General features: G+C 62.4%; 3 protein-coding genes across 6 annotated transcripts in view; 2 read left to right on the forward strand and 1 right to left on the reverse strand.

Annotated features, from left to right (window-relative positions):
- Window positions 1-2,468: 2,468 nt before the first annotated feature.
- Window positions 2,469-6,956, reverse strand: HES4 (hes family bHLH transcription factor 4). Of its 2 annotated transcripts, XM_090268398.1 has the most exons (5): window positions 6,887-6,951; window positions 6,286-6,525; window positions 6,109-6,204; window positions 5,902-5,989; window positions 2,469-5,819 (listed from the first exon to the last, which is right to left on the reverse strand). In XM_090268398.1, the coding sequence occupies exons 2-5, from the start codon at window positions 6,391-6,393 to the stop codon at window positions 5,434-5,436; spliced, it is 678 nt and encodes a 225-aa protein (XP_090124524.1). In that variant the 5' UTR covers window positions 6,394-6,525; window positions 6,887-6,951; the 3' UTR covers window positions 2,469-5,433. The 2 variants fall into 2 exon arrangements, with proteins under 2 accessions (XP_090124524.1, XP_090124523.1); XM_090268397.1 differs by having other exon boundaries at window positions 6,109-6,525; window positions 6,887-6,956.
- ISG15 (ISG15 ubiquitin like modifier) lies at window positions 6,392-13,830 on the forward strand. The gene is made up of 4 exons (XM_090271427.1): window positions 6,392-6,414; window positions 6,633-6,838; window positions 12,864-12,970; window positions 13,280-13,830. The coding sequence occupies exons 1-4, from the start codon at window positions 6,392-6,394 to the stop codon at window positions 13,772-13,774; spliced, it is 831 nt and encodes a 276-aa protein (XP_090127553.1). The 3' UTR covers window positions 13,775-13,830.
- A 2,209-nt stretch (window positions 13,831-16,039) lies between these two features.
- The window catches only part of AGRN (agrin), a 31,570-nt gene continuing 24,123 nt past the window's right edge, over window positions 16,040-23,486 (forward strand). For 2 of the 3 annotated variants that reach the window (XM_090268401.1, XM_090268402.1), the window contains exons 1-2: window positions 16,041-16,319; window positions 18,467-18,728. In XM_090268401.1, coding sequence (XP_090124527.1) covers window positions 16,113-16,319; window positions 18,467-18,728 — 469 coding nt within the window. In that variant the 5' untranslated portion in view covers window positions 16,041-16,112. Of the gene's footprint in view, window positions 16,320-18,466; window positions 18,729-23,486 lie in introns of all 3 variants that reach the window. The other variant, XM_090268399.1, reaches the window with a different exon arrangement.

Here is a 23,486-nt window from a genome sequence, read left to right on the forward strand (position 1 = left end):
TGCTGTTTCCTATTATTTTGTCCAGTTTTTGGTTGATGAAGGCAGGAGAGTAAATCTGGTCCCAGCTGCTCCATCTTGGCTGGAAGCGATGGTCATAATGCAGGTTATGCGCCTCATTGGACGCTGCCAATCACACAGCCTTAGGGCTGGTGCTATTACTGATCTCACTCTGCCCTGGATCTTCGTGGCTCAGCCGGGGTCAGCCGCAGGCGGTGCTGGAAGCCTTCCCCACCCGCTCTGGTGGAAACGTGAGCTGTGAGGCTGTGGGTGCAGGGGGCGTGTCTGCAGGCGTCTCACACAGAACAGCCTGAGGGGGCTGGGGTGCATGAACGAGCCCCCCCGAGTCAGCATCTCTGTGGGGGCCCCTGTCTGTCCAGCTCGGGGCGCGTCTCCATCCCACAACCGTGCATCCCTGGCTCTGCCTGCTTTTCCTCCTCACTTACCTGCCCAGGGGAGCCTAGTTCTGGGTGGAACGACTCCGGCGGGCCCACACTCCCCCCAGCACCACATCACGGACCTGAGAGGACTGAGCACCTGGGACTCAAGTGGACAGCAGCCAGGACCCCACAGCATGGTCACACATGCCCACACAGTTGTAGCCATGGCCCTGTGGCCGCAGCTGCCACGCTCTGAGCACCTCTCAGGGACCAGAAGTTTGCAGGCATTGCCCTGTTTACGCCACACGTGTGTCCAAGCTGCAGACCAGGCGGCTCAGACTTCCCCCAGGGCTCCGGCCTCACACTGGGGGCAGCAGGTCTCCCTGGCCAGGAGGAAGCCTCCTGCTGAATTTGGGCCAGATGGAGGTCACATTTGACACTGAGGATAAGGCTCACTGGGGCTCATCTGAGGGAACCAGCAGACCCCCAGGCCCCGCCCCCCAGCAGGTGTGCCTATGGGCTGGGAGTGGCTCCCCTGCCCCCTGCCCCTGCTGGGCCAGAGCGAAGGAGTGTCAGCCCACACACCCCCAGTAGGGGCAGGCCTTCTTCCCAAGGACTTCTACAAAGGTCAGCAACAGCCTCCTGCCTCCAGACTGCTGGGTGGCGTTAAGCTCTGGACCTCTGTCTGTTGGGGCTTACTGACCATAGAAATTTATTTCTCACATTTCCAGAGGCTGGGAGTCTGAGGTCACCGAACTGGGACGGGCTGCCTCCTGGGGGTCTCCCCATGGCAGCAAGCAGCACTTCCCGTGGGCTCCCCCTCAGGACCGGAGTGCTTCCCTTAGGCCCAGCCCCTCCACAGCGATGCATTTGCGGGGTACATTCCGTCTGCAGTACTGGTCCCAGCTCAGGCAACGTCCAGCCAAAGCTTGCCAACCCCGGGCAGCAGATCAGGGAGCTCAGCTCCTGGGTGTTACCCTCACCTCTGCGTTCAGCAAAGCAATCCCCTGGGACCCCTAACCCTAAAGCTCATGCAGTGGAGCTTTCTCTTCTCCTGCAGCTGAAGCAGCAGCACTCACAGCCCGACAACACCCTGTCCCACCAGGCGTTTCACTCAGGACCTGTCCCCTCCTGGTCCATGTGGGCAGCAGTGTGGCCATTTCCAGGCCTGAGGTTGGGGTCCCAGGTGCCTGGGGCCTTGAAAGACAATGAAAGGGTCGGGAGTTGGTGGTGCTCAGGCCGCCCAGCCCCCTCTGAGTGGGGATGTTGGGCCCAGACTGCGGTCAGTGCAGAAGTTGGGGGTGGGCGTGGGGACCAGGAGGGACAAGGGCACCTCTCCACACCATGCCGGGACAGGGCAGAGCTGCTGGGGGAGCCATGGGAAGGCAGGGCAGAGCTCCAGAAGCCCTCCCCCCACCACTGGGAAAGGAGGCGGGGGTAGCTACTGCTGGCTCAGGCACCTCCACCTCCCTCACTGTGCGATCTGGTGAAGGGGGCCAAGCACAGGGCTTCAGGCTTCAGGCACTGACTTACTCGGCAGAGCCAGCACCTGCCCCCCACCCCCCCAGATATCAGGACCCCTCCTTCGCAGTGGGAGGTCCAGGAGGTGGGCCCAAAGCCACCAGGTGACCAGGTGAGTGTTGGGGTCAAGCAAGCACCAGGAGGGGACATCCTGAGGCAGCAGCAGCCAGGTGCTTTTGGTAACCCTGGAGACCAGGCCGCAGGAAGGGTCACTGTGGCCCAGGCATGTCGGGGTCTATGCTGTGGGAGCTGGGGCCAGCTGAGGCCGAGCCCACCTAGGGCGGTGGGCACTGGGGTCTCCATCAGTTACTGCCACAGAAATGACCGAGCCCTCCCCAGATGGCATAGGGGTGGGCATGAGCTGTGGCCGGTCTGCACCCACCCTCGGGGCTTGGGGCTGGGGAACTGCTTCCAGATCCAAGTCAGGCCAGGACCCTTGGCTCCTCCCCTCGGCTGCAAGGCTGTTTCTGGATTTATTCCCACCATCCAACGTCCTTCACAATCCCAGCTTCTGAGGGCAGGCAGCGGGCACCCCAGGGTGGCCGTGGGCATATGTGTTTACTGCTACTGTTATTTATATTTGTCTTAAACTGTACACAAATTTATTGTTATTTACTGCTGCATAACAAATTAACCTACATTTTAGCAGCTTAAAACAGCCAACAGTCATTACCCCATACAGTGTCGGGGGATGGGAATCTGAGCGCTGCTTCCCAGGGGCTCCGGTCATGGCTGAGGCGCCTCTGAAGGCCGGACAGTGCCCGAGGACTGCCACTCCGCTCACTGTCATGACTGTGACGGCCGGTCTCAGGTCCGCTCTGCCGGCTTCTCCACAAGCAAAGCACAGCTGGTCTCCCCCAGAGGGAACAATGTCTGACAGACAGACAGACAGAGAGCAGGCCGCCCCTACAACCTAATCTGGAAGGGACAGCCCGTCATGTCTGTGGGAGCGGCTGGGTCAGTACGTCCACTGGCTGAAGACCAGGAGGGTCTCTGGGGGCCTCTGGAAGACTGTCAAGCCCAGGGCCTGCTTCCTGGCCCCGGCGTGCATCCCGGGAGGGGTGCAGCCTGAGACAGAGCAGCCTGGCTCAGCTTGGGGGACCAGGGTGCCGGTGGAGGGGAGGTGGCTGCTGGCCCCTGACGGGCATCAGGCAAATGCCGGAGTTTGGGGGTGGGGGGTGGACCCAGCCTTTCCCTCCTGCGAATTTCCTGGAGTTTCCTGGGCTGGTTCTTTCTCTAGACTTCGCGCCTATAATTTCCTGTCACTGTCCGGTCCCCAAGCCCTGGCCCCACTGGCAGACAGACTGACCCAGATGGACAGGGCTCCCACACCCGGAGGCAGGCAGATCAGCTGACAGTGCCCATGAACTCAGCAAACTTTTCTTGACCTTTGGTCCTCACAGGAACTGGGCTGGAAGGGGGCCAGAGAGGAACAAGAGGCTGCCTGTCAGGGAGGGGAAGTGACCAAGAGCCCCACCCAAGTCCTGGCCCCTTCCCACTGCTGGCCTGGAGAAGGTGTTTCATCACTACTTAGCAGGAAGGGTCCGCAAGACAGAAGCCAAGATGAAAACAGCTGGGGTGGGGATGAGGGGCCGTCAGAGACAGGGAAGGGGGCAGGAAGTGGGAGAGAGGAAGAGACCCCCATGGGGAGTCACACCATGGTTTGGGCCCCAGCTCTCCACTGGCGGGTGTGCAGAGGCGAGTGCTTCCTTCCACAGCTGGGGGCGTTGGGCTAGGATGCTGTTCTGTGCCCCCCGCGGCTGAGAAGGGGCAGCTGGGGGCAGGGGGCCGGGACAGCCCCTGTGCCGGGGCCCTCACCATGGGGCCCAGCCTCAGCTCCTCATGCTTCCTCAGAACCCCCTAACCTAACCGAGAGTAATGCTCCTCCCCAAACCTCCTGGCTCTGGCTTTCATGCAAATTAACTGGCTAGGTCAGTGCGGGCTGAGTGGTTCTGAGTTGTGGGGCCCAGCTGTGAGCAGGCCCTGACTCTCGCTACCCACCCAAGGCCCCACATCTCATACCCCAAGCCTCCCCCCACTTCTGCACGGAGGCCTCCCTGAGCTCTCCCCCAGCCAGGCTTTCAGCTCCCCCAGTGCAGACCACCTGCAGCCCTCCTGCTCAGGGGGGCCTCCCAGGCCTAACCAACAGCTTCTCTCTTCCAGGGCCAGTGCCGCTGAGGTGGTGCGTGTTCAGAGGTGCAGCACCTGCCCCACACCGCCACCTGCCACCCTCCAGAACCACTGGCCAGGCCCCGAATGCTCAGGGAGATGCAAGCTCAAGGCAGCCAGAGAGCAGGGGAGGATGGGCTGGGGGGACTTGGAGGCCCCTGCCAGGTGAGTATGGCCCCATCCAGGAGGGCTCAGGTGGTCCCCACCCAGGGCACAGACCTGAGAGCCTTGGTGGAGGGCAGAGCAGTCTCAGGCGGTGACTCGCCCTCCTCCACCTTGATGGGCCCTGGCCAGGCCAACGGCAGACAGGCAGGCAGGCAACCGTCTGAACTGTGGTTGGGAAATGCATCTCAGCTCAGCCTTGGGCGGGCTCACTCCAGTCTCGGTTTGTGGAACTTGAACCACCACCCCTCATCGCACCTGAAGCATAGCCCCCAGCCACACCTGGGGGAGAGCTGGGGCTGCAGGACAGTGACCCCAGGGCCAGTGTCCAACGCTGCCCAGCGAGGATGCAGCCTGGAGTCACAAGGCTGATACACGGCAGGTGCTCAGGACAGAGCAGGACAGGGTGAACCCCCAGTCCCTTCCCACTGTGTGTGAGGGGGGGTATGTGAGGTTCCCCCCTTCCCAGGGCAAGGCCCGGCACACAGCAGGACTGGACTTTGGTGGGAGGTCACTCCGTGACCCGCAGCACTAAGTACCCTATGCCAGCCACACCCCAGTTTCCTGTCCCTGGGATTCGGATGCCCTCTCCCACTGGCACTCCTCTTCTGGGGAGACACTGGCCTGAGGCACACTCAGTCCAGGGAGAGCAGGGCAGACGGTTTGGTGCAGAACCCTGAGAACAAGCAGGATGTGGACCAGGCCAGAACGAAGCTTTGGGACATGGTCATCCCCCAGCACAGCTCAGCAGCCTGGGACCCATGCCGAGTCCCCAGGAGTGGGAGCAGGGAAAGGTGATGCTGGAATAGTGCTTGCCAACCCTGGCGCACATCTGGAAAATGTGGTTACTGTCACCTTCCTGCCTGAGCCTCCTGAGGAACCTCACACTGCCCCGCACCCCACTTCAAGGCAGGCCGCTGGCTCCTGCACGGGTGCCGGTGGCAAATGCAACGCTGGGCCGACCCACACAGGGGCCACCTGCCAGGAGGGAGGAGCCCGCGCAGGTCGGAGCCTCGGGAAGAAGCTGGAGCTCACGAAGAGCCCCCGCGGACCCTGCAGCGCTGAGGGCCACAGCCGCTGGCGCCACCAGACTAGCCCTTCCCAGAAAAGACAAAACCAAACACAAAACTCTCGCGGTGGCCTCTGGAAATAAATATTCCCTGGTACAGTCTCAGCAAAGGCCGCAGCCCTAAAACGGGAGGCTTCACGGCAGCCACGGCCTCCAGGGCTCACCCTGGCCCTGCAGCCCCGCCAAGGGGGCGGCGGGGAGCGCCCCAGTCAGGCCCGGCAGGAGCGGCAGCGCGAAGGCGGCCCAGGGGCGCAGCAGAGGGAAGGGGCCGTCGTAGGCCGGCAGCGGCTGGCTGCCCGGGTAGACCTCGGGCGTGGGAACCTCGGCAGCGGCGGGCGGCGGGGCCAAGCGGCGCGAAGGCCCCAGCTGGCCCAGGCAGGCTGCCAGGTGGCCGAGCAGGCGAGAACGCACGTCAGCGGGGACGTCCTCGCAGCCGGCCAGGAAGTGATTCACCTCGGCCAGACACTCGTTGAAGCCGGCGCGGTACTTGCCCAGGACGGCGGGGTCGGCACTGAGCGCGGCTGCGGAGGCAGCAGGGAACAGGTGGTCGGTGCCCGCGGCAATGGTCCGAGCGCCTCTCCCCTCCCCTCCGTCGGGACTCACCTGTCACCTGCACGCGCCGCAAGCTCTGCAGGTGCCGCACGGTCATCTCCAGGATGTCCGCCTTCTCCAGCTTCGAGTGGCGGGAGCTCTGGGGACAGGGCCGGAGTGGGCTGATTGCTGTTGTGTCCCAGACTCCGGAATCCAAGCCTCGGCCCCGCGACCTCGCCTGCCGCCCCTGCGCCCCACCCCACACCATCCCGGACTTACATCTTTCCTGAGGGCGTCCAGGATGAGGGTCTTGAGCTGAGCGAGGCTGGCGTTGATTCGCGCCCTGCGCCTCTTCTCCATGAACGGCTTGGAAGACTGCGGGTCGTGCAGTGACTGAGTCCCGCGTCCTTCCATCCCCACCCCACGCCTCTTAACCCAGATCCGACCAGGTCCCACCTTCCGATGCTCGGCCACGCTCCGGGGCTTGTTTGGGGTTCGGCTGGCGCTGGCTGGCGCTCCTGCCAGCGGCGAGGCTCTCGGCTTCCCCGGTGTGTCTGCAGGCATGGTGCACCCCCGCGCCTCCCGGTGCCAGGCGGAGCGTGCCGCCGAGGGCCGAGGGAGGGCCGGCGGGCGCGCGGAGTCCGGAGCCCCTCTCCAGCAGGCTCCAGGCCCGCGCGCGTGTAGCCAGCCTCCCAGCTATTTAAGGAAGAGCCTCAGCCGGGTGTGTGAACCCGGCTCCACATTCTTTCCCACACTCGCGCCAGCCAATGAGCGGCTGCGCTCCTCCCTCGCGCCCCCCGCAGCCTGGGCAGGGCCGCCCGCCCCCGGCCACGGCCGACAACTGTCAGTTCCGTCAGCTCCCGGCCCACCAACGCCGCGGGCCACAAAGGAGAGCCGGCGCGCCCCGCCCGCGCGCGCCTCTGGCACCGCAGGGATCAGGCGGGAAAGTCGCCGCACTGCTTCCTGCACCGCTGCGTTCTGAGCGGCGCGCCCGGGGCTGGCCCCTCCGGTGCGCCCGGCCGCGGACCCCGGGGCTGGGCGGAGTTGCGAGGCTCACCTTCACTCGAGTGGGAAATCCGAAAGGAGAATTCGCGAGGGGAACACAGTCTGGCGCCCCCAAGGAGTGGGCGAGCCTTGGCCATCACGCCTCCTTCCTCCTCCGAGTTCCCGGTACCCGCGGGCCTAGGACCCCTGCCCAGCCTCCGAAGCTGATCTGCCGCGGGTTCCGGGACGCCACAGCCTGCAGCACCTACCACCAAAGACCTGGGACACAGAGGACGTGGAACGCCCGCCACTGGGCGGGGGCGCGGGGGGGCGGGGCGCGGGGGTTCGGCTGGCTAAGGTCACAAAGCAGTCAGGGCAGTGTCACAGCGCATTTAAGGGATGGCCCAGGACCAATGTGGGTGACACCACAGGGCAAGTGGAGTGATGTCACCAGCCAAGCACGATGACGTCATGGGACAGGATGCAAACATGTCCCTGGGGAGGCTGGCCCTGTCACCAGATAATCAGAGGTGATGTCTGGGGTGGAGGGCGGTGACACAAGCCAGGTAGGGTGACGTCATGGGTTGGTGACCTCACGCTCCTCTAGATGACCCGACGTCAGGGTCAGCACTAGCAAAGCAGGGCTCACGACAAAACTGAGGGACAGCCATTAGGTATTTGTTTATTTTAAAGTGACACAGTGGGGAGGACAGACTACGCTTGTGTCCGCATTGACCGTTGTTTTCATTTTGAATCATGTTGCGGCCACACTGTGGTCTTCAGCCCTCAGGGTCCCCCACCCCCGCCCTACAGACCAGATAGGCAGGGTGTTTGGTCTGGAAGGAGCTGCCTGAGGAGCTGCGTCCTTGACCTTTCTCCCCTCATAGCTGTCAAATGGGCTTCCCCCTACCCCAACCTGCTTCCTTGCCTGTACAATAGGCAACTTCTTTATTTTTCCCAGTGTTATCGGGAAGGTGAATGGAATTCTGCTTGGGCGGTGCCCAGCACATAGAACAGGACGCATGTCAACCACGGCTGTTACTGCCCCCGGAAGCAGGCAGGAGAGGGCTGAACAAGGGGGTCAGGTAGGGATGCTAGGCTGGGGCTCACCTTCCCAAGAGGGGGGGATGCCTGTGCTTGGCCTTCCTGCGCCACCTGCTCCCCGCCCCCCAGCAAGGAGCCTCTGCAGGACACAGCAAGGGGAGCTTCCCCAGTAGCTTTCCCACAGGGCCGCACGTCCACTGCCTGCATGGTCACTCTGTCTGGGCCTGCGTCCCTCCAACGGTCCCCTGCCTGTCTTGCACAGATGGACGTGACCTCTGGCAGGGCCCATGGGGCTCCCTTGCTCTGAGTGGGAGTGTTCTGGGCTACAGTGGGGAAATGGTTCTGAGACCCTGGTCTGGCAGCCTATGTTTTCCGAAGACAAACACAACATCTCCCGTCCCCCATGCTCTATGGAGTCTCCTCGACAGACTGTGATGACATTGGCCAGGAAGGACAGGGGCAATAGTGAGAAAGGACTTCTGAGACCGGATATTAAAAATGCCACACACGTGCATCTTGCCCTCCAAGACTGCCACTCTCAGAACCCACATCCTGCACTATGAGAAAGTCCAAAGCTGCCCCGAGGAGACCACAGGAGAGGCCACGGGAGAGGCCACATGGAGAAGCCGCAGGAGAGGCCCCACGCACAGGCCTTGTGTAAGCGTCGCAGTTGCATCCCAGTGGAGGTCTCAGCTGTGAGACATGTGATCGTGACACCTTCCGATGATCCCCACCTGCGGCAGCCAGGACTCTCACTCACATCTTCCCCGCTGCCCCTGCGCACTCAATTCCAACTCTTGATTCACAGAGTGGGACAGATTTCACTGTGACGTTATGGGCCTCTTTGCTGCACAGCTGGGATGGATCACGCTCTGGACCCCGAGAAAGTGGTCTCTCCTTCCTAGCGCCCCGTCCTCACTGTCTTTCCTCCTTTGTTCCTCCAGCACTTACAGAGGCTCAGTGACTTTGAGACCTGGCTTTCCACCTGACAGGGTGCTCTTCTGAGAACCATCAGAAGCCAGCCTTGGTGGGCCAGAGTAGCCGAACCCTCCTACCTACCTCTCCTTCTGCCCTGGAAAGGGGAGGGACCTTCCAGTGACCCCACTGGCTTTCTCTGTTTGGGGTCCTCCCCTGAGTCTGTCAGGAGCCTATAGCTGCCCTGCTGGGTCTGGGGTGGGGTCATGGAAGTCATTTAGTGGCAACAGGTATTAGGAAGCCGGAGGTACGTGCATAGCTGGCCCTGGGTCTCCTCGTTGCAGACTCAAGGACCTTGGTCTCACGTGGACCTGGACTCAGAGGAGAGAGGCTGGGAGCCGACCTGTCCCTGACGCCCAGATGCCTGTGCAGGGTTGTGGGTGTGCCTGGCCCTTGTTCCACTGGCAGCTCCTGCACAGGGGCCACATGGTCAGTGTCCATCTGCGTCCAGTTGGCCATGGGGCCTGCTGGGTTCCCTCCCCGCTCCTCTCTCAATCGCCAGATTCTGTGGGTGTGAACTAACCCAGTGCCCCCACACTCGGTTCCTGCCACACCCCGCTCCAGCTCACTGCTCTCCCCGCCCCCGACTAGAACAGCCTTCTCTTGTCTCAGGTCTCCCTTCCACCTACCTCCCTACCAGGCACCCCTGATGCAGCCAAAGAGGTTTTGCTCATCTGTAGACCTCCCCGTGCCTCCCCTGAGGGCTGACCCCCCACACCCAGAGTCTGTTTTGGTGGGAACCAGACACTGTGCTGTTTCAGGGGCCCACCAGCAGCTTCCTTGCACCCTCCGCCCTGCACAGGGTCCTGCTCCCCATAGATGTGGATTTCAGGGGCTGTGGCCAGGAGGGGACATGCCTGCCAAGTGGGGGGGTGTGTGTGGTAAGGCTCTGGAACAGGAAGGGAGGGGGTCCAGGACAGGAAGGATGTTCCGCCATCACAGGAGGGACAGCGCAGGAGGAGGGGCATCTCATCCCTTCCCCTCTCTCTAGAAGTAAGTAAATAAAATCTTAAAAAGTAGAAATGCAGCCTGCCCAGGCCTCTGATGTCACCTTTCCTGGTCACCACAGGCTACTTTCTTGGCCAACCATAGAGCCCTGCAGGGAAGCCCCATCTGCTCATCAGGGTGACCATCCAGTTGTGACCAAAGGCCTTGAGCCAATATGTTGTGGTCCAGGGTGATGGTCCCTGGAGTGCTGCCGGTCCGGTGGAAAGGTGGGGGAAGGGTTCAGGCTTGAGTGGGAGCAGAGAGACGCAAAGTCTTGTAGAGGTGGGAGAATTTGGGGGTTTGGGGGGCGGAATGCTTAAGAGTTATATTGAAAGCATTTTGTTTTTGCCACTTTTATTTTTAGCTAACTTGTGCCTGTTGTGAGTGGTTTGTAATACAGTAGCAAGAATTGGGGACACAGGTACTCAACAGTCGTCGTCGTCGGCAGCCGTCCGTCTCGAGAGACGATGGCGTAGCTTCTTGAGAGTCTATCTGCACCGCCGAGAATGGCTGTGCAGTCCGATTCGGGAGTGACAATCCCTGCCGCACTTGGTACAGGTGAAGGCAGATGGCTGTTGTTGCTGCTGCTGACGCTGCTTCCGCCTCGATCTTTTCTGGACCGCCTCCTCGTTGCGCGCAGCCTCCACGCGTGACGTACCTTGCCTGACCGCGAGCCTCCAGGCTAGGCGGTCGTCTGCTTGAACTTCCCATACTCAACAGTATGGGGCTGGTTAACTAAGTCAGATTCCTTGTGGCAGGACACGGCCAGTTCCTGAAGGGACACAGGCAGCCACTCCCACAGCCTCATCCTTACATTTCAGGTGATGCTAAAGGACCTACTCAGATGGAGAGACATTTATGAGATACTGTTACAAATGAAGCAGGTGACAAAATGGTGAGAGTCCTCTGAGGGGGTTATGATGTTTTTTATTGAGAACTACATATGACATAAACTTAACCAGCTCAAAGTCTGTAACGCAGTGGCATTTAGTACATTTACAGGGCTTGCGACCATCACCTCGCTCTAGTCCAAAGCGTCTCATCTCCCCCCCATCCAGGGGACCTCACATTCTAAAATGGTCACTCCCCATCCCCCCGCCACCAGCCCCTGGCAACCACAAGTCTAGTTTCTGCCTCTATGGACTTGTCTGGTGTGCACATGTTAGTGGGGATACCCGAGTCCGGGGGCTCCCTCCCTCTCTCCTCAGCTCCTGCCTTGCTCTCAAGAGATGAATTCAAGTGAGAGACAGCACGTGCAGCGGAAACGAGATGGCGCGTTTATTTAGGAGACACACATGAGCGCGGAGCTGCAGGCAGGCACCCGGCCAGTCTGAACGCCCCGGGTACGGAGGAAATCAGGTCATAAGTTTGTCCTATACCCTCGAGCCGCAACCACAAGTGGGCACACAGCTACTCTGAGTGGGCCGACCGCTGGGGTTCAGGGATTATAGACCAGTCAGTTTCTAGGTCCCCCCCCTTCTTCCCCTTCTAAACCTTGGGAATAATGTGGGGCTACAAAGGCTTTCCTCTTCAGCTAGTAAAGGCGCTTTGTCTCAGTGAAAGTGCTGCAGAGGCCCCTGCGCCAGCGCGCAGAGTCTCCAGGACGCCCCTCCTCCTGCTGTGATGTTGGGGAACCCCGCCCCCGCAATCTTATCAGACCAGGCTCAGGACTGTTGAGTCCGCGGGTGCGACACCTCTCCTCCTGCCTTAGCTTACCACCTGTCCCACCTGACAGATACTTCATATAAACAGAATCATTACAAGACAAGGCCTTCTGTATCTGGCTTCTGTCCCTCGGCACCACGTTGTCAGTTGTGCCAGAGCTTCGCTCCTCTTCACTCAGGGGCCACATTGTGTTCACCACCCGCTGCTGATGGGTTTGGCTGTTCCCATGGCTTCCACCATTTTTCTGTGGCTCACAGTGCTGCTATGAACATTTGTGCACAAGTCTTTGAGCACCCATTTTCAATTCTTCTGGGAATATACCTAGGAGTGGCGTTGCTGGCTCATATGAAATTCTGTTTAACTTTTTGAGGATTGTCTAGACTGTTGTCCACAGGAGCCGCGCCATTTCATGTTCCCATCAGCAATGTCTGCGGGCCCAGACTTCTCTATGTCCTTGTCAATACTTGTTCCATTATTATCATCATTGTCACACTGGTTGGCATGACATCTCTCACTGTGGTTTTAATTTGCGTTTCCCTAATGCCCAAGATGTTGACCATCTTTTCATGAGGCTGTTGGCCATTTGTCTATTTTCTATGGAGAAATGTCTGTTCAAGTCCTCTGTCCAATTTTTAATTGAGTAATATTTTTGTTGTTGAGTTGTAAGACTTCTTTGTATATTATGCACACTAGACCCTTATCTGACATATGATTTGCAAATATTTCCTCCCATTTTGGTCGGTAGTATTTTCATGTTCTCGATAATGCGCCTGAGTTCATTTTTGTAGAAAATAAAAGATACATCTCTTTCATTTAAAAAAAAAAATGTAGACCAGTTGAACAAATATTCTACTAGACCACTGGTTATCATGTCTGGGTAGTTTGGATCGTCACTATTTTACATTACATCTGAGTTCACCGTGATATGGTTTTCTGAGTTTACTAATCCTGCGAGTTGGTAACTGGAAAGTGAAACTTTCCAATCGTTCCTTCATGGCTTTAGTGCATCTTGTAACGAACCCGAAGTGCGGGCTTTAGGGGTTTTAGAACGCACCTTCCCCGGGAGCGGATGCTGGCCTGTGTCGCTGGGCCTGGCCGGGTGGGTGGAAAGCCCCTCGCGTTTCCTTCTCGTTGCTCTGTTTTGTTTCTGCCGCTGGCTTGGACGCTGCCCCTCGGGAAACGGAAACTGAAACTGAAGCCAGATTCCGCGCAGGCGGGGCTGCTTCCCAGACACGCCCTGTGACGTGTGTGCGCCTCGGGCTTTGAAAAGCGCTGAGCGCCGCCCCCCGCTGGAGCCTGGAGCGGGAGCTGGGACCGAGCGAGCTTGTAGCCTGCTGCCGCCTGCGGAGGACCTGACTGCGGAGCCCAGACATGGTGAGGCGGGTTGACAGCTGGAGCCGGGGGGCTCGGCACCAGTCCACTCTCCTACCCCTCGCCTTGTGTGCCAGGCAAGCAGAGCTGCTCAGAGCGTCCCAAGTTCCTAAGTGTGAGTGGAGGGACAGGGCTCCTTTCTGACGTCGGGGTGTGGGTCTTGGAAGGCGATTCAGAAATCCCTTGGAGGGACATCTTAGCTGGTGAAGGGAGTCAAGGGATGGTCGTGGGCGGCTGGCCGCTCCTGGAGAAATGCCCTCTTGTGCATCTCCCACACTGGGGGTCCCTCTCCTGGCGGATAGAAGGAACCCAGAGGAGAGAGCAGCGTCCTGGGCCCCAGTAGCCTTGCTTGCCCTGTGCCATCACTAAGTGTGCAGTGGCCCCAGAACTAGTGCTGGGTCTCTGAGCCGTGTGATGCCCACAGGGTGGGAACCTGAAGGTGAAGTTGCTGTCAGGTGAAGAGATCCTGGTGCCCCTGTGGGACTCCATGCTGGTATCGGACCTGAAGCAGCTCATCACCCAGAAGATCCAGGTGCCTGCCTTCCAGCAGCGCCTGGTCATCCAACCCAGCGGCACGGTGCTGCAGGACAGGGTTCCCCTGCTCAGCCAGGGCCTGCGCCCTGGGAGCACAGTCCTGCTGCTGATTCAGAGCTGTGACAGCCCCCTGAGCATCCTGGTGAGGAACGACAAGGGGCACACCAGCACCTACGAGGTCCGGCTGACACAGAGGGTGGTGGAGCTCAAGCAGCAGGTGTGCCGGCGGGAGGGTGTGCAGGCCGACCTGGTCTGGCTGAGTGTCCAGGACAACCGCATGCAGGACCACCATCAGCTGGGAGAGTACGACCTCACGCCCCCGTGCACCGTGCAGATGAATTTGCGCCTTCGGGGGGGCGGGGCGGGGCCAGGAGAGCAGCACTGAGGGCCACCTGCAAGTCCCTGACGAAGGGCCCATAATAAAAGTTGATGTGAAGCTTACTGACTGCCTCTGTGTCTGCCCGCCCCCCCCCCCCCGCACCCTCGCCTCCATCAGCCCTTCCTGCAGCACCTCTGGTGATGAACTTGTGGGAGGGGTGGAGGAAGGAATGGGGCAAGGGGCCCCGGGGTTCCCGGGTGGTCACCAGGCTGGAGTTGCCAAGTTAAAGGACACCCCCACCCCCACCCCAGAGAGAAATTGGAGATGCTGACACACCTTTGGGAAATGAAGTCTTAGAGGAAGAAAAAGAAAAATCTGCCTGCAGGTAGAGCATGGTCAGCCCCTGAACAACTGGCCCCCATCCAACATTTGGGTCAGCAGACAGAACAGCAGGGGAAGGCCAGGTCAGGTCCCAGAGGCCGCAGGGCAAGGTCCCTGTGGGCCAGCACCCCTGGAAGAGGTGAGGGAGTGAATCCTAGGGCCTGCGCCCCGGAAGCATGGTCCTGCTGCTGTTTCACATCTGCAACAGCCCCCTGAGCATCCTGGTGAGGAATGACAGGGTCACTCCAGTACCTATGAGGTCCTGCTGACGCAGAAGGTGGTTGAGGTCAAGCAGCCTGGGTGGGTTGGGAAGGGGGCTCAGGGCCTCTCTGCCCTCCGGGACCCACCAGCCTGCCCCGCCGGCCTACATTGGCCTGGGCAGGTGTGGGGGCAGGGCCTGAAGACATGCATCACCACGGGTGAGCTGCTGAGTGGAAGCTGTTCATAATAAATACACCCGTCTTCAGTTTCATGTAATGGAGAGGCCATGGCCAGCAGGGTGGGTGGGTGGTGGTGTGTCCTCCAGTCTGGGTGGGAGTTTGTGGGGGACGCCATTTGGCTCACACTACACGTGCTTCCACACCAGATGCTTCCTCCTGTCCCCATTTCCCAGACGAGCTCAAGGAGCCAGGCTGAGTCAGCCTTGGATGCAGGACAGAGCAGACCTCCCTGGCCAAACCCGAGATTCTGGGGACACTCAGACCTCAGCTTTCAGACTCTTCAGGGGGAGCTATTTGGCTGGAGACCCAGAGTCGCCTTTCTGGTCTGTGGGAGTCCGTATTTGGGCTGCGGGGTTCCAGGTCCGTCTTATGACTCGCAGGTGTGCCTGTGCGGGGCTATCCTGGTTCCAGCCGCGTTTCCTGGGCCCCTCTCCCCTCTTGGTCCCACTGCAACTCAGCAAGTGTAAGCACACACCCTTGAAGGCGCCTCTTTCCCTGAAGCCCCCACCGGGGCCTGGGAGCAGTAGGGTCCTCCAGGGGGGTGTCTGCACAGCCGCCCCTCAAGGCTTCTTCTGGCTCCGAGCTCTGTGGCGGGCTGCGGCGAGGGGTGAGCCTTAGACCCAGCGCTGGAGGAACTAGCCCCGCCTCCCCCGACCTTCCGCTGGGCCAGGCTCTAATTCGGACGCTCTGGGTCGCAGGCGACCCCCCGTCCTCAGCCCGGCTGGAGAAGCGCCCCGCGGGGAGCCGGGCGGGGGCGTGGCCGGCCGCCCCGAGGCCGCCGCGGCTGGACGCCAGGGGGCGCCCGCGGCCCGGCCGGAGGCCCGAGCTGACCCGGGAACGGAGCGGGGAGGGCCTGCGCCGTCCCGACCAATTGCCGCAGCGCCGGGCCGCGTTGGTCCCAGCCCGCGGGTGGCGCGGCGCGCTGGAGCGGCCTCCTCTCCGGGACCGGCTGGGGGTCCCGGCCGTCCGAGCTTCCGTCCCCAGGTCTAGCTGGCGGCTGGGGTCCCCAATCAGGTTCCTCCTGCGGGGGAAGGGGCGCTGCTCTGCAGAGCTCGAGGGATGGTGGGGTTCCGGGGTCTGGCAGCCCCTGCCGCTTCGGCCCCGGAGCAGCCTGGAGCCCCTTGGAAGTCCCGTCACGTCGCCTCCAGATTATGCATTAACCCGATTTCAGCCGCATTTCCTGGGGACGGGAGACAGCCGCGCTGGCGGGGGAGGGGCGGCCGCAGTCAAGAGCGCACCCCGGGCCGCCCTCCGCCCTGGCCAGTCCCGCCACCCACCTCCGCCCGGCCCAGCCCGGCGCCCCCCTCCCCCAGCCCGGCCTCGGCCGGGCGCTTTGTTCGCGAGGCCCGCGCGGGGCGCCGGGCGCCGGGCGCCGGGCGGGCCGGGGGCGGTGCAGGCGGTGGGGGTGGCCCCCGTGGCGCTAAGGGGGCGGTGCTGCCCCGGGTGCCGCCCCCGCCCCGCCTCCCCGCCGCCAGCGCTCCCACCCTCCTCTTGGGAGCTGCGTCCCGTCCTGTCCAGTCCGGTCCCCGGCGCAGCCCGGCCCGTGCGCTTGCTCCAGCCGCCTTCCGCCGTCCGCCCGCGCCATGGCCAGCCTGCGGCCGTCCGGCCCGGCCCCGCTGCAGCCGCTGCTGCTGCTCCTGGTGGTGGCCGCGCGCGCTCTGCCCGGCGCCGACGGGACGTGCCCAGAGCGCGCGCTGGAGCGGCGGGAGGAGGAGGCGAACGTGGTGCTCACAGGCACCGTGGAGGAGATCCTCAACGTGGACCCGGTGCAGCACACGTACTCGTGCAAGGTGGGCCCCCGCCGGGACCCCCGGGGCTCTGAGGCCCTCTTCGAACCCTCCTGGAACCCTCGTGTGGGGCCTCTTCCCCCGCGATCACGGCTCCCGGCCTGGAGGCCCTCCCCCCGCGGAGCTGGCTGCCCCGCGGAGACCCCCGCCCCAGGCCGTGGGAACGAGCCCCAGACGCTCTGCAACTCCCGCTCCCGCTCCCTTGGCGACCGCCGTGTCCCGGGTGGGGCGCCAGGTCCCGGAAAACTCGCGAGTGCGGAGGGAAAGTTCCTGCGGTGCCGCTCCAGTTCCACCTGGAGGTGCCCAGGCCCAGGGGACCTCTCCACCCCGAGCCCACTCCCCTTTTGGAAACAACTAGCCGCCCCCCAGGGAGAGCGTATGGCTACTGCACCCCCCCCCCCACCAGCCAAAGAAAAGGAACGAGGGGCGAAGGGAGGTGACGGTTTCTGTCTGGGTTGAAGGTGGGGGTTCCGCCTGTGGTCAGTGCTGTTACCCCTCCCCAGAGGACTTTATCAGGGCGATAAGGGTGGTCAGGAGAAAGGGGTGCACAGCTAATTCCCCAGCCCTATGGATCCTGGTGGGGGTCCTGCAGTGCCTGGGTGTGGGTTCAGGAGCAGAGAAGTGGGCGGGGCATTGCTGCGCCTCAAATGTTGGAGTGGGGGGGGGAGGGGCAGGGGCAGGTGCCCCATCCGCTCCTGGGAGAACTGCGTTTCCCCTGGCCAGGGGAGGTGGGGGCTCGCCGGTCTCCGCTTCAGTGGGACCCGGCAGCCTCCTGGGGTAGCTATGCCGGGTTTGAAACCACAATGCGTTCCTAGGGTGGGCTCAGGGCACCAAGGCCTGTTTCCCTCCGCCCCCTTCTAGCCCCTGAAACTACCTCCCCCACCAGAAATGGGATCATTCCTCTTCCTTGGAGATGGGGAGGGAGGGGTGGCAGCTTCTTTCAGATTGGCCTGTGAGGGCTACAGCTGGGATCCCCCGCTGGGCCCCCTCTCCTTCACCTCAGGGCACTTTGCCAAGTCCCTGCAGGATTTTCCCGACTTCCTCCCTGCTGCTCCTGGGTGTGGCTGGGGTGGGGGGGAGGCGGTGAAAGCTGCCAGTCCTCCCCCTGCTGGCTACCGTCCTTCTGAGCCTACTGTGTGTCTGGAGATCAGAGGCAGAGAGGGCTGGACACAGCTCCACCCAAGCTGCCAGGAGGGCGGAGGGGGTCTCTGCAGATGCTAAAGTCCCCAGGCTCCCGCAGGGGGAGGGAGGCAGGTGGACTGGCCACCATTGTCTTTCGTCCCCCATTTCAGAAGCCCTGCCCCCCCCCCCAGCCCCTGAAGATGGGGCCCCAGTGTGTTGGGCTGGACTCCGCTGGGCACAGGTCCCCTGACATTGTTCAGCCTGCAGTTCCTGAGACTCTCCAGTTCCCCTTTTCCTGCAGGCTGTAGGCATCCCAGGGCACAGTCTGTCAGGGCAGGTGCCCGAGGGGCCCGGGATTCGAGCGAGAGCGGAGGGTGCGGCTGCCCTGTGCTGCCTGAACTTGATTTTGTGGTTCCTAGGCTGCCTTGACTGCACTCACTGCAGAAGCCCAGCAGGAGGAGGGGTCTTTCACCTCCTGAGGGGGGGGGGGGGTGTCTTAGCCCACAAGGCTGCAAGGAACGCTGCTGGGTCAGAGCCCTGAGCTCAGAGCCTGTCGCCCTGAAACGCTGTCATCCATGTTAGCTGCTCCTGGCTCTATCCAGGGTGGGCAGATGGGGAGAGTGGGACTCGGGAGGCAGGCACCCCAGGCCTGGTAGGTCCTCTTCCCAGATCCAGCCTGGGCTGATGAGGACATTACTGGAATCGGGAGGCTAGGGTCAGTTAGACTAGGGGTGGGGAGTCATTTCCTGGGGGAGAGGGGGTGTTCACAGGCCTCGTGTTCTTGTCCTCACGCGTGATGCACCTGGGCAGTGGCATGCATCCTGCTTGTGCTTTTCCTGCATCCTCCTCCTGGGGGCTGACCGAGGCCTCCTTACATCTCTGTGGCTCTGGGCACATGGCCTGAGCCACAGAGGTGGGAAGGGAGCAAAAGGCCCAGGCGCTCAGCCTGGGGTTTGCCTCTGGCCCCCATGGCCCCCTCTCCCCAGTGGGAAGAGGCTCACTAATACCCCTCCCCCCATCCACCCCAGGTTCGGGTCTGGAGGTACTTGAAGGGCAAAGATGTGGTGACTCAGGAAAGCCTGCTGGACGGTGGCAACAAGGTGGTGATTGGTGGCTTTGGAGATCCCCTCATCTGTGACAACCAGGTGTCCACTGGGGACACGAGGATCTTCTTTGTGAACCCTGCACCCCCGTACCTGTGGCCGGCCCACAAGAACGAGCTGATGCTCAACTCCAGCCTCATGCGCATCACCCTGCGGAACCTGGAGGAGGTGGAGCACTGTGTGGAAGGTGTGTGGGGGCAGAGGAGAGTCTCTTGTGGGCGGTCTGGCCTCCTTTGTGGCTTCCTGGCTTCTCCGCCATCTCAAGGTCAGCTCCAATCTGGCATTAGCAGCACTCCCCCAAGCCCCTGCCGTGCCCCACAATGCCACCATCTTCTGTCCTAAAGCAGAGCAGGTCCCCAGCCTTGCAAAGGGACAAGCCTCCTCTTCCCCTCCCCCTCCCTGGCTCTGCACCTCCTGGAGGGTCCTTTTGTAGGGGAGAGGCTGGGACCAGGTGAATGAACACCAGCTGTTCATGTTCCTGCAGAGGCCCAAACATCTGTCTAGATGTGGCCCAGATGTTGAGCAACCGCCGGTGGGTGGGGCATGTGGATGGGGAGCTGCCCCTCTGTGTGTTCCAAGGCCTATCATTTCTGGGAAGGGGCAGTTCTGTGGGGTGGGGGCTCCTGTGGATTGAGGGGTGTCATGAAGAACTTTTTCTTGTCTGCTGTCTCCACATACCTATCTGAATGGCCCGAGAGTGTCCCTCCCCCACCATAGCCTCTGAAAGGAGAGCAGGAGTCAACAGGGCTCTCCACCCCCACCTTCCCTATTGCTCCAGGGTAGTCCTGGTGAAGGGTTAGATCCTTGGCTGGCAAATGTGTCGGGAGAACGGAGGAACTGCCTGTTGTCCCCACATCCTGTCTTTCTCCTCATGGCTGCCTGGGAAGGAATGTTGGGGGGCGGGGGTGTGGGATAATGCTTCCTTCCCAGGGGAGTTAGAGGGGTCTTTGACTTCCTGTCCTAAGAAGGTGGCCTTGTCCTTCAGATTTGCTCTACTGGCCAGTAGGGATGTCCCACCTATCTAACTTGGTGCTGTGGTGCTGGCTTGGTTTTTGTGTGGTCCTGGATGGTGGACTCGTCTGGCGTGGGGCGACTACAGGAGGAGGGACAGACCTGAGTCGGGGGGAAAACCCCATAGTGTCTTGCGCAGCCTGTGGGCAAGCTGCTTCTGGGGCTGCCTAAGGGTCTCCAGCCACAGCATCACACAGAGAAGCCAGCCAGCAGGGTCGTGTATCCCTGGTCCCTCGCTAGTACTGGCTCGGTGGAGGGATCTCAGCCTGGCCATCCACCAGGCCAGGAATGAGACACTGGCCCTGCTCTGGAAGCTTGGGGTCCAGGGAGAAGATGGGAGGGAGACATGGAGACGGGCCGCCATGTGACTGTGATGCCCAGTTTGGGGATGAGTGGGGGCTAAGGAGATGCTGGAGGAGAGGGATCAGGACAGAAAGTCCTATTTCTTGGCGGGGGATGGAGAGGGCGCACCACTAAGGGCGCTGCTGGGTAGGTCCAGCCCGGGGCTCTGTGACTCAGTAACTGAGGTCTTCTGTGGGATCAGAACTCAGGTGGCATGAAGACCGCCAGGGGCAGAACACCTGGCCATCCTGCCAGAGCCTCGCCCATCCCAGTCCTGGCTCTGAACATGCCAGGCTAGGTGGAGGGACAGCAGACAGGAGGGTCCACAGGGCGAGCAGCACCCTCCCCAGCCAGGACTGGGCGAGACTTGACCTGTTGTTTGTGCTGCCGGCCTTGGCGGCCAACACTCGGGCTGGTCTAGGACCCAAGCTGCAGCTACGGGTGGGTGCTGGGACCCACAACCAGTGCGTAGCAAGGGTGTGAGCGCAGGGCAGCGGCCCAGGCCCCCAGACTCCCGAGGTAGGCCCACCAGGGAGGAGGGTCTCAGGAAAGGATTTCATGGAGACAAAAGGAAAGGAAATGGGGGGGGGGGGGCAGAATGAGGAGCTTGGGAACCCCTGGAAGCGCTGGAGTTTTGAGCTGGTCCACATAGATCTCTGCTTTGGAATCGGACCAGGGTGCTGAGGGGGTGAGCTGGGCACTTGGACAGGGTTGATACATCAACAGGGGCCTGGGTGAGAATGGGGTGCTCCCCCTGAGTGCCCCAAAGCCTGAGGGACCAGGTCCTCTGGCGCTAAGACCAGGGTCCAGAAGGAACAACCTTGTGTCCATGTCCCTCAGGCTGGCTGGGTGGGTGGGGGGAGGGGCCGCCTCTGGTCCTGTAGGAGATGAGGATCTCGGATCCCACCCCAGGCTCTCCAGGAGCCCAGGCTTTGTCCTAGTGAGGGGGGCCCTTCCCCGCCTGGCTCTGACCCCGTTCTGCTCCCAGGGGCCCCACAGCACCCTTTGTGAAGTCTAGGCAGCCACCAATCTGCAGAGGTCACCCCAAGACCATCAGGTCTCACCTCGTCCCTAGCACACCTCACCCCCTGCAAGGCCCAGAGCAGTCCGGGGTGGGGCGTGTCCTCCCATGCCTCCTTCCTGGGGTGCACCTCTGCCCCATCCCTGGCTGGGCTCTGATGGGGCAGCTGCTGCTGTCAGCACACTTGGTCCCCAGCTCTGCTAGGACCTGCCTTCCTCAGTGTCTCCCCAGGATCTGTGGGGTCTTCCTGGCCCTGCTAGTCAGGCCCCTTCCCCAGCCTCCAGCCCCTAGAAAGGCACCTCCTCCAGTCCTGACCTGGGGAGCCACATTCCTGGCATAACTGAGACAGGTATGTGTCCCTCCCTCTGCGCCACCTTTGGGTGAGGGAGGCCTGCTGCTCTTCCTGAAGGAGATCTCCCCCCCACCCCTTTGTCAGAGATGTGGTCTAGCCTTGTCCAGTGACGGCCCCAGTCTGTGAGCCTGCCCAGGCTGGCAGCCGGCTGGCATCTCCTCCAGCCTCAGCCACCTTGTCCTGGCCTGGACACTGCCCACTCACTCCCGCTACACTCCCTACTCCCACCGCAGGGAGGCAAGTCCTGGGCCTGCCAGGCATCACCCAGGAGGGCACGGGCCAGCTGAGGTGGGCAGGGCAGCCTGGGGCCCTCCCGCCCCAGGAGCAGAGAAAGGAAGTGTTGTTTGCCCCCGCCGGGCCTGGCACTGGGACAGGGTCGGAGTGAGTCTGGCGCTGGCCCAGCCTGGCCCTGCCCAACCCTGAGGCCGGGGTCCTGGCGGCCACACGCCCTGGCCCCCTGGCCCCGAGGCCGGCCAGGTGCCGCTATAGCTTCCTTCCCCGAAGCCGGGCCTGCTGTCCGGGGCTCAGGCTGCGGAGATGGGCGTCCTGCAGGCGGTGAGCCGGCTCTCCGTCCCGCGGAGGCAGGTAGATGGCCCGGGGGAGGTTTCTGGGCTGCCTCCCTCGGGGCTGGGGCTGCCTCCTTCCGCCGGCTGGCATTTAGCCTCTGGACCCGCACGAGTCCTCGGCCTGTCCCACCCCCTCCACATTCCGCCCTGCTGACGCGGGAGGTGGCTTCTTCCTGTTCACGTTTCCCTCCTGCCGGGTCTGGACTGTAGGTTCTCACCCCGCCCCCTCCAGACCCCACCCGGCGCCCTGCTGGCCCCTCCCCCGGCCGGGCCTAGAGGAGGCAGGTCCGGGCTGGAGGCGGCCCGCCCGCCCGCCGCGCGCCTTCCCTGGGGCGGCTCAGGGGGGCTGGGGGCGGCGTCTGCCCTGGTGGGGCGTGCCCTCCCACCTGAGGGGCCTGGTGGGGAGTGGGTGCGCAGGACGGGACTTGCGCGGGGCTCGGACTCGCCTGGGTCTTGCGCGGGGTCCCGCCTGTGTTCGCGGGCGCAGCAGGGGCTTGCGATCTGGTGGCTTCCCTTTGGGCTGAGCCAGTGGAAACAGCTCTTGGCTTTTTCCATTACCCCCCCTCGCTCCCCACCCAGAAGAGAGCCTGGACTCCATGCTCCCACAGACTGGAAATGGGAAAAAAATTGTTTTTCCCCTCCTCCCCCGTAGCTCAGGGTGCTGGAAAGAGCACTGGGGGGTGGGGGCTGCCTGTACCCTGGGCAGCCTCTGGGGGCCAGGACCGCGCTGCACCCGTGAGCAAGGGTCAGGTCCCCTGGCCAAGGCCAGCCGGCCTAAGTCTGGGGCTATACGCGCCCCCCACCCGCCAAGTCCTGACAGGCTGAGCCGGAAGTGCAGGGATTGCCCCAGGGAAGGTTGTGGGGGAAGCGGGCGGACCTGGGGCCTTGGGTCTAGACAGCCATTTCACCGCCCCCTGCGCTGCCTCCTCCAGCCTGTCTGCTTTGCTTCCTTCCTGCAGGGTGAGTCCCCCCAACCCCGCAGGGGGTGGCAAACAGCTGCAGCAACAGGCTCTGCCCTCCCCAGTCCTTTGCCTCCACCTGTGGGTCCCAGACCAGCTGTCCCCCTCCAGGTTCAACCCTTGCCCGGAGGCCTGGGTGGAGGGGGGTGGATTTTCTTGCCCCCATGACCTCCGGGCCCTGACAGCTGCTCCCCACTGGGATAGAGGGACCCTGGCCCCACACCCACACAGGTCATTGGGGCCAGGCCGGGGCTGCAGGCACGGTCACCACAGTAGCTCTAGTGGCACCTGGCACTCCAGAGTCCCAGGAGGTGCCCGCCTCTCGTGCAGAGAAATAAGACTGCACCCCAGTGACAATTACCCAATGACAGTGACACAGCCCAGCTGAGGAGGGCGTTCTGCCCCCCGTGGGTCTGCACTGGGACCCAAAAGGAGCCACGCTGGAGCCCAGGTTGTGGCTGGGATTCAGAGAGTGGAGCTTCCCTCCCAGGGGCCTCCCCCCTCCAGCAGATCCTGAGAACTTCCTCTGAGGAAGGCCCCCTGCCAGGGGCTGGGGACAGCTGGACCTGGGAAAGTGAAGAGGCCCCTCCTGGCCACTGTCCCCCATGGAGAGGGGCTTGAGAGGGAGGGCTCTGTGTAGCTGTGTGGCCTCACATGTGCGTGTGCACGTGTTCATCTGTGTGCATCATGTGCC

This window comes from Furipterus horrens, unplaced genomic scaffold, assembly GCF_987537825.1.
Source record: "Furipterus horrens unplaced genomic scaffold, mFurHor1.1.pri manual_scaffold_3, whole genome shotgun sequence".
Lineage (NCBI taxonomy): Eukaryota > Metazoa > Chordata > Mammalia > Chiroptera > Furipteridae > Furipterus > Furipterus horrens.

Coding starts and splice junctions, on each gene's coding strand:
- ISG15 (XM_090271427.1), top strand. CDS start 6,392: ATGGTGCACCCCCGCGCCTCCCG. Junction 6,415..6,632: donor GTGCACCCCCGCGCCTCCCG/GTGCCAGGCGGA, acceptor CGCCCCCCGCAG/CCTGGGCAGGGCCGCCCGCC. Junction 6,839..12,863: donor GCCCGGGGCTGGCCCCTCCG/GTGCGCCCGGCC, acceptor AGACATGGTGAG/GCGGGTTGACAGCTGGAGCC.
- HES4 (XM_090268397.1), bottom strand. CDS start 6,393: ATGCCTGCAGACACACCGGGGAAGCCGAGAGCCTCGCCGCTGGCAGGA. Junction 5,990..6,108: donor TGGACGCCCTCAGGAAAGAT/GTAAGTCCGGGA, acceptor CCCTGTCCCCAG/AGCTCCCGCCACTCGAAGCT. Junction 5,820..5,901: donor GCGGCGCGTGCAGGTGACAG/GTGAGTCCCGAC, acceptor CTGCCTCCGCAG/CCGCGCTCAGTGCCGACCCC.